The sequence below is a fragment of the Limulus polyphemus genome, unplaced genomic scaffold, assembly GCF_000517525.1.
Source record: "Limulus polyphemus unplaced genomic scaffold, Limulus_polyphemus-2.1.2 Scaffold1222, whole genome shotgun sequence".
NCBI lineage: Eukaryota > Metazoa > Arthropoda > Merostomata > Xiphosura > Limulidae > Limulus > Limulus polyphemus.
Genome location: NW_013666832.1, coordinates 250,666 through 260,547, shown reverse-complemented (window position 1 = coordinate 260,547; position 9,882 = coordinate 250,666). Strand labels below are relative to the sequence as shown.

General features: G+C 33.3%; 1 protein-coding gene across 3 annotated transcripts in view; it reads right to left on the bottom strand.

Moving 5' to 3' along the window:
* LOC106462672 (girdin-like) overlaps positions 1-9,882 on the bottom strand; it is an 80,120-nt gene that overhangs the window by 18,789 nt on the left and 51,449 nt on the right. For all 3 annotated transcript variants that reach the window (XM_022390000.1, XM_022390001.1, XM_013922617.2), the window contains 2 exons: positions 9,039-9,177; positions 1,709-1,845 (listed from right to left, as the gene is read on the bottom strand). In XM_022390000.1, the coding sequence (XP_022245708.1) occupies positions 1,709-1,845; positions 9,039-9,177 (276 nt within the window). The remainder of the gene's footprint in view (positions 1-1,708; positions 1,846-9,038; positions 9,178-9,882) is intronic.

The following is a 9,882-nucleotide window of genomic DNA, read 5'->3' as shown; positions in this document are numbered from 1 at the left end:
TCCATTCCTGGTTAGTCATCTATAATCATAATGGATAAAGCTCGTGGTAATAGCACCCAAAAAGCATTGGGATATCCCATCTATCACGCAACATTCAAAACACCAAAGTTAAACAAGTTGACCATCATGGAAAATCAAAACAAGGGTGTGGGGGTGAGTGCTTAAGCCCACAATGTCTCACCTCCTACTGCCTTTCACTGTCTGCAGCCAGATGTGGGAAGGTAGTTACCCTTAAAGTTATTTAAGTTTTAAAAGTAGAAACACAACCACCCACAATTTCTACAGTATAGAACTTCCAACCCACCACCCTTATAAAGGTCTTAAAGAATGAAAGTAAGAAAACTTACTAATAAATTGTCAAAGATTTATTCAAGTATAACATGGGAAAGCTGAGTCAGGCCCAGCTACTTGAAGTTGGTATTTCCAGTCCTGGCATACTAAATAATAAACTTTTTGTTTAAAACTAAGTTAGTTATTCAAGGTCACCCTTGATAAACTAATGAACTCTAAGTAATGAGTTTTCCATCACTGAAAGTTAATTATTTAAAATAAATTTATATTTATTATAAAAAATAATAAAAAATGAAACTTAGTTGTATTTCTCTATATTCATTATTTTTTAGTTTATTTATGAATAAGGAAACATTATCCATAAAATTTACTATTACATTCCATTAAAAATCTCTTCAGTTGTGATATAATAATCCCTTTTAACAATACATTCATAATAATACTATGGGGAGTAGGTAAACTAAGGATGGAAATATTAAATTTCCTTCTTTTATTAAAAATGGTCAACTGAACTCTGCCTTCTACAAAATAAATGTCTATGTCTAGATAATTAACATTAGAATCATTCCTATTGCTTTTGTCTATTGCTAGTTCCTTAGGATATATTATATTTGGGGCAAAGTCTAAGTTATTTATTGAAATTAAATCATCAATATATCAGAATGTATAGTTAAATGAATTGGTATTTAAACATTTTTTAAACTAAATATACAAATAACAAATATTGTAGAGATATACAACTAGGGTTCTTTTTTACTATTTTTTATAATAAATATAAATTTATTTTAATTAACAAACTTTCAATGATGGAAAATTCCTTATTAAGAGATCATTAGTTTATCAAGGGTGACCTTGAATAACTAACTTAGTTTATTATTCGGTATGCCAGGACTGGAAAAACCAACTTCAAGTAGCTGGGCCTGACTCAGCTTTCCCATGTTATACTTGAATAACTCTACAACAATTTATTAGTAAGTTTTCTTACTTTCATTTTCATTCTTTAAGACCATTATAAGATCTATACTGTAGAAATTATGGGTGGTTGTGTTTCTACTTTTAAAACTTAAATAACTTTAAGGGTAACTGCCTCCCCGCATCTGGCTGCAGACAACAAAAGGCAGTAGGAGGTGAGACATTGTGGGTTTAAGCACTCACCTCCACACCCTTCTTTTGATTTTCCATGATGGTCAACTTGTTTAACTTTGGTGTTTTGGATTTTAATTGGATATCCCCAATGCTTTTTGGGTGGTATTACCACAAGCTTTATTCGTTATGACTAACCAGGAAAGGAAATAAATGTATAAAATGATTATAAATTATTTGTTGTTTAATAGTGATGATCTAAATTGCCTATTAACAATAATTGTAATTGATAATTAATGAGCTATTTATCTATATATATAACAGCAATCCTCACCTCCAAAAGACTGGAAGAAAGAGACGATGTTTTGTAACTATCTAACAGTCCCTGTAACCTCTGATTTTCTAACTCTAGCTGGAGTGCTCTAGTCTGGGCATCTGTGTTTAGTTGTTCATGAAGACTGTTTTCTAGTGCTAAATGAGAAGGGAACAAATATATTTCATATGTAAGAAAAAGTAGTCAACTTTAATTTCCTTCTTTCTCACTTGAACTCAAATAAAAATTTAGATGTCAAAAAAGCAATATGTTATGAGAGATAATATTAAACAATATTTTAAGAGAAGTGTTAGTATTAAACAATATTTTAAGAGAAGTGTTAATATTAAACAATATTTTAAGAGAAGTATTAGTATTAAACAATATGTTATGAGAAGTATTAGTATTAAACAATATTTTAAGAGAAGTATTAGTATTAAATAATATTTTAAGAGAAGTGTTAGTATTAAACAATATTTTAAGAGAAGTGTTAGTATTAAACAATATTTTAAGAGAAGTGTTAGTATTAAACAATATTTTAAGAGAAATATTAGTATTAAACAATATTTTAAAAGTATTAGTATTAAACAATATTTTAAAAGTATTAGTATTAAACAATATTTTAAAAGTGTTAGTATTAAACAATATTTTAAGAGAAGTATTAAACAATATTTTAAGAGAAGTATTAAACAATATTTTAAGAGAAGTATTAAACAATATTTTAAGAAAAGTGTTAGTATTAAACAATATTTTAATAGAAGTATTAAACAATATTTTAAGAAAAGTGTTAGTATTAAACAATATTTTAAGAAAAGTGTTAGTATTAAACAATATTTTAATAGAAGTATTAAACAATATTTTAAGAAAAGTGTTAGTATTAAGCAATATTTTGAGAAAAGTGTTAGTATTAATTGACTTTCATTTGTGATGCAGCTAGATCAAACAAATATTCATAATCAAGGAGAACAAACTTTTCTTTTAATGAATGAATAACATTTGAATGCAGTAGCAAAATTGTTATTGAGGAAAGACTCCATATCAACACACATGTTCAACATGGTAAAGTTATCAAGCAAACTCCCTATTAACACACACGCATGTTAGATATGGTAAGATAATGTTACAAAGTAAAGACTCCTTATTATCATACACACACACACGTTTGACACAGTAACACAATGGTACATTCAGGAGTCAAGTCAGACTTTCAAAACAGGCAGAAGTGAATTTTCCCTCTAGGTAACAAGAGGGAGAAGTTTTTGAATAAATGGAGACTTCAAATTTCTCTATCAAATGTTGTTTATTTATGGGTTAATTATTTCAATTACATGTATGCAGTGCTTTATTTGTAAAAAAAAAAGTGCTGGTATTCATATATATAAGAAATTAAGAGATGAAAACATACTGAATTACCTTTTTATAGAAAATTCCAAATTTTTATCATGTTATCATCTGATGTGATATCCCGACTTTGTTCCTTGAAGTTTTCGAAGCAACCATGATTCTACGTATTATTTTGGGTCAAAGCATGGAAGGGGCGGTCCAAATGTGCCAAAATGTTTTTTTGTCATCAACGAAGCTCTGGTTGGGGTAACAATCAAATTCATCTGCGAAAACCCTCGTTCACATTCACTGGAAGAAATGGGAATAATACTCGGAGCATTTTTCAAATGCTGCAATTTTTCCAGATCCATCTTTCAAAATAAATACTGACAAAATCCACAAATCATATCTCTTTCATTTAGCTAAAGTCTTATTGATAATTTTTCTGACCTCCACCTCACTGAATGTTAAAGGAGCATCAACATTTTCAGGCCAATATTTTTTATCAAGCACGCCTGCACACTGTGCTATATTGCCATCTTCACTAAAAAGCAACCTATTTTCGATCGATTTTTTCAAGGTTCTGTAAAAAGCTTCCGGATTAATTGGAGGATCCTTTTTGCAATCTTTGTTGTAAATTGAAACTCCCTGAAATTGAAGATTTTTGGCAGCTTTGGTGGCATTTTTATAATATGGGCTTAGAATCGTCTTTCTTCAAACATTTGTACAAGAGCTTTTATCTTTTGATCTGCCTTGTGCAAATCTATATCACACTCTTATAAGTCCAAACTCAATTCGGATAATTCTTGGAGAGCATCACACATCAATCCCAGATCCAATAGAAATTCTGTGCTTGTAATTTTTTGCTGTAATCCCTCCTATGCACAATACTCTTTTTTGTCTCTTGTTGATGATAAGTTGCACTAATGCTTCATAGTTTTCCCAAACAGCTGAAATTGACCAAAAACTACATGCCACCCATCAAGTGCTTAAAATTTGGCTAATTTTTAAAAGTTAAATCTCCAGCAAGCAAGTTCCCTCACACTTTAAGTTCTCTGCTATTATTAGGCAACACATGATACAAGACATAAAGTTTATCAATAAATGCTTTAAATCTGTTGATCCCCGCGTCACCAACTGACAGTTCTAATCTATGATTAGCACAGTGGCACACAATTACAGAAGGAAATTGGTCTTTCAACAGTTTCTTAGCTCCTTTTACTCCCCAGCATCATGGCTGCACCATCACACAAAGTACATAACTTTTCAGGTAGTCTTCATTCATTTTGTAAGACTGAAGACAATTGAGTAAAGAATCAAAAATTCCTTTTGCAGTAACATTTTCAAGGTCAATCAAGTGCAAAAATAAATTTACCGGTGAGTTCATTCCATTATCAGGATACAGATTGGAAATACACTATTAAGATAGATTTTTTACTCATTGAAGTTGACTCATCGATTATTAATGAAATTCTAGTTTTGATTTAGCAACTATATTAAGTAATTTTTTTTTCATTTCATCACTAATGTGATTCACAATATTAATACATGCATCTGATGTTTGAAGGATACAGCCGATGTCAATTCCATTTAGTTCTTGTAAATCTATTTCAGATTCAAAATTATGAAAGGATTGGTTTTCTTTTGCTACCTTATATGGTGTGCAAAAAAATTATTGCAGTAATCACTTTTTTGCGAGATGATGCTTTCAAACACACATTTTCAGTGGTCTCTTTGTCAGCTTCAGCCAACAATTTTACCATAGCTTTATGTCCCGCAGTTTCTTTGTGATCGAAAAGTTTTTTCTGCAAAGACAGAAGCTGTTGTTGTTATTTCATTGATGACTCTTATAACCAATAGAAAGAGTAAACTGTACACTCTGCCATAGCCAATACCAAGCCCAGTTGAGAAAGGTTGCTGTCAGGGCTTGAAAACAGAGCATAAAACTTTTCACAATAAATATGGAAAAGAGTAATGGAGTGTGACATACAGCTAGGGCATCCACCAAGGAGAGGAGCACTGCTATCCACTAGGCAGTGTGATGAGTTGGCAAGGGGTACCACAAAGGTGGCTAAAGAAGAAAGCTGGGACACTAAGGATAGTAAGATGGAAGAGGCAAAAACTAGCAGGTGCACTAGAAAGAAGAAAAGTGAAGATTGCATGTATTCAAGAGACCAAGTGGAAAGGTCAAAGTTCTAAAGAGATAGGTGTGAGCTACAAGCTGTTCTACTCAGGTAGATCAAAAGGAAGGAATAGAGTTGGAATTGTGTTAAATAAAGAATTCAAGAGGAATGTGGTCGAAGTAGAAAGTACATCGAACCGACTCATTTGTGTAAAGGTTACAAGTGAAGAAGGGTTACTGAACATAGTGCAGGTTATGACCAGCAAACAGGATGTTCTGACAAGAAGAAAGAGAACTTTTGAAGAGAAGCTAAAAGACATGATTATACGGATATCAGGTAGTGAGATGTTGATAATGGGAGCTGACCTGGGAGAAAAAGCAGATGGGTTTGAGGGGAGAAGATATAGAATAAGAAATGTGGAAGGAGAGAGACTGGTAGAAATGCAGAGAGTATAAATTTGTTCCTCACAAACATGGGGTACCAAAAGAAAAAGAAGCACCTTATCCCATACAAGAACAAACAAAATAAGATGCAGATTGACTACATCTTAGTCCAAAGAAGGGACAGAAAAAAGGTGTTGGGTATTAAGGTGATAACAGGAGAAGCAATGGCACACCAACATAGAATGTTAATAATGGAGATGGAGAATAAGAGGAACAAGATGAAAGGAATTGAGAAGATTAAAGTGTGAAGGATAGAAAGAGAAAATCAAGAGCAATACAGAAAGGCAGTGATAAAAAAAGACTGCTGGAAATGTAAAGAGTTACTGAAAAGTACTAAAGATTTAAGAGGTAGAAAACATTTTTGGCAAACCAAATGGGCAAGGACCCAAACAGATGAAAGCATGGTAGTGAAGCAAAAAGTACAGCAAACCATTAAGGAAAAGAAAGAGGCCTTCAAAGAATAGCAGATAAAGGATGACGACTCTGTAAGAATGGTGCACAAAAAAGTGTGGCAAAAAACAAGGCAATAAAAATTGGTATGACAACATGGAGACATCAGAAGCAGAGAAGAAGGTATACAGAATAACCAAGCAAAGGGAAATGGCAAAGAGAAATATCACAGTGATCAAAATAATTAAGGACAAAGAAAGCTCCTGATGAATGAAAATGTAGTAAAACAAAAATGAAAATGGTACTAATGAACATCAAAAAATGAGTCAGAAGACAAGAAGACTGAAGTAGACCAGAGGACAAAGAAGCAATCAGAAAAACAAAGATAGTCAAGACAGGAGGTCCATCAAAGATTGTCACTGATATGGTCAAGGCACTAGCAAATGATGGAGGGAGTTGAGTATGTATGGGCCTTGTTGAAGAACATCAAGAGGAAAGAGCAGATTCCCACAGAATAGAGAGAGAGCCTATTGACACCCATCTACAAACAGATGCTACTGAGTGTGAACTAGAGGAATAAAACTGGTGGAGCATCTGTTGAAAATGAAAGAAAAAGTACTGGGAAAGAGAATAAGAGACCCCTATGGGAACTATAATTTGTTGATAACTTTGCTCTAACAACTGAAAGTGAACAGGAGTTAATAATGTAACTTAATTGTGGAAGAAGAGTGTAGAAAGAAGAGGCTTGAAATTGAATGCCAGAAAAATGGAAGTCATGATGAATGAACAAGGTAAGAAGAAGGTCAAGATCACAGATGTAAATATGAAGCCACTGGAACAGGTAAAAGACTTTAGGTATTTAGAAAGTACAATCCAAAGTGAAGGAGGAAATGAGAAAGCTGTGACAGGTAAAATTCAGGTGGATTGGAAGAAATGGAAGGAAGTAGCCACAGTCATCTTTGACTAAAGGACATCAAGGGCACTGAAAGCCAAAGTGTATAAGATCATGATTAGACCAGTACTTCTCTAAGGAACCAGGACCTGGACCCTGAAGAAGAAGGATTCTTGATAAGAACAGAAATGAGAATGCTGAGATGGCTGTTGGGGGGATTTTTTAAGGAGAGGAGAACAAATAAGAAAATTAATGAAATGGCAGAAGCTTGTGGAATAGAGGAGCGAGAGAGAAGTGAGCTGAGGAGGTTAAGGTGCTTTGATCACATCAAAAGAAGAGGAGAAGAAGAACATGCAATAAGGAGAGCATTAGAACTATCAGAAGCTGGCAAAAGAAAACAGGTCAGTAAAGCATTTAAAAGATGGGATTAAAGAAAACACGAACAAGAAAGAATTGTAGAAGACCTGGCAATGAATAAAGATGATTGGAGGAGGGCAACATATGTGAAGGATGATGATTCCTGTGAAAGGGAAAAGCCAAAGAAGAAAAAAAAGAGGAAACTGTACACTATGTACATCACATGATCGACTGCTTTGTTTGAACCATAAAAGTCAATAATTTTCCATCAGAGCTTAACAGGTTTGGATGGAAAACACTGACCAGAGAAGGAATGGAATTTTTTTATCTCAGGTTAACTAGAAAGCCAGAAAAATTATAGTAGTTTTCACACAATTTAATCTAGTGAGTGATATGTTTTGGGTTTTCTAAAATTCATATTTGAAACTATGTGAAATATCTTTGAACAACAAAGATGGTAGATGAAAAAAAAATAGGGTTACAGTTACTTACAAAAGCAGATGCTCATAGTTAGATGTTGGGTGATTTTGTTTACCCTAAACTCTCCATATTCCTGTGAGTACTTTATTACTTGTCATGGTGGTCAGGTGTGGTTCAAAGAATTATAAAATATTAAAATTAAGTAAATGTAGTTGTGAAAAATTAAAGGCCTAAAGCTCTTAGAATCCGCAGGTAACTTGAATGAGGTGAAACAAACAGCAAAGTCAGAACTTGGAAGGCAAAATTTATAGGCACTTCACCTAGTCATGTCACACTAAAATACTGTGTAAAGACTCCATACCAACACATGTGTTTGACATGGTTAAATAAGTAAAGACCCCATATCAACACAAGGTGGTCAACATGATAACAAGCCATATCAAGTAAAAACTCAACATATGTTTGGCACAGTAACATACCTGCATTGAGTAGAGACCCTCATAGAAACACAAATGTTACAGTAATATAACTTTATCGAGTAGAGACTCCATACCAACACATGTTTGACAGTAATATAACTGTATCAAGTAGACTTCATATCAACACATGGCAACATTATAGCATCTAGTAAAGAATCTATATCAACACACTTTGACATGGTAACAATGCCATGAGTAGAGAACCCATATCAACACGTCTTTGATGTGGTGACATAATGGTACTGAGTAAATACTATATGAATACACGTTCAACACATGGTAACATAATGCTATTGAATAAATATTCCTTATGAATAAATGTTCAACATATGGTAACATAAGGGTATCGAGTAAATACTTCACATCAACACACATGAAAAATTTACCTTTATTTAGCAGATTACTCTGATCTAAATTACCTAATATCAAATCCAGAAAGGATATTAAAATTGATAAAATATTTAATTAACATTTATAACTGTTTAGGCTTTTGAAATTTTCACATTAAATTACTCGTAATAATGTATTTATTCACCTGAGTAACATTATGTACACAATGGGTTAAAAAGTTAGATATGGTTTATGCTTTCAACTGTAAACTGGAGGGAAGGGGAAAGGCTTGGCAGCACCTGGAGTCTGAAACAGCTACTCTCATTAACCAAATTGCAGGATTCACTGTCACCCCTATGATGCATCTGGAAGTGTGAAACGTATTAGGTAGTATCATGTCTCAAATCCAAGACCCCCAGATCTTTAATCTAAGATGCTAGGCTGTACTTGGGCCTCCAATAATGTAAAAAAAGCATCATTTTAACACAGGAAAGACTAAACATTTTGGAGGGTTTATAATCATGTTTTCTGTTTTTTTTTCACTTCTAAATGACAGTTTCACAGATAGTTTTTTTACATAATATCACGACTTACATGGGGAATCCAATAAATCGTGGCTCTTCATTCTTTCTTCTACTTCACTCACTTCATCAAATGCTAGTTTCTTTTCCATCTGAAGTGTTGCATTTTCCTCCATTAACTCGTGAAGTTTTATTCTGTGTGTGTCTCTCTCCTGCAAATTGGTAAATGTAGATAAGTACATGTATGAGTTTTCTTGAATGTACCTCGAGGTTTTACTGGCAAGAATAAGTATAATATTTGCTGTTATTGTAACAAAATATCACAAATATTAGGTCGTCAAGAAATTAATGTTGCATTTTGGAACACTTTCATTACCCTCCCCCCCAAACGTACATCAAGTATAATAGTTAAACGAACCACTTAAACGTCACATTAGTGTAGCATATATAATGTGTAAAGTTTAGTATACTCTAATCCCTTATAGTGATGGTACACGACGTGACACACATTTAGCATGTAATGTTGTTTGAATACAAGAAGGGAAACAATGCCTCTGTAGCCACAAAGAATATCAAAGAAGTTTATGAAAAATGTTTTGAACGTTCGTAGGTGTCAACATTGGTTCAGCAAATTTCGTTCAGATGACTTTAGCCTTAAAAACTGTGATGTTGGAATTGATATTGATGCTCTGAAGACACTTGTTGAGTCTAACCCAAGGCAACACACTCATGAAATGGCCCTGAAATTGCATGTCTCTCATGAAACAATACATAAACATCTAAAGAATATGGGAAAACTCCATAAAGAAAATGTTTGGTTGCCTCACAAACTCTACGATGATCAACGTTTCCAATGTGTGAGCATTGCTTCATCTCTTCTGGTGCATAATGCGCATGAACCATTTTTGGACAGAATT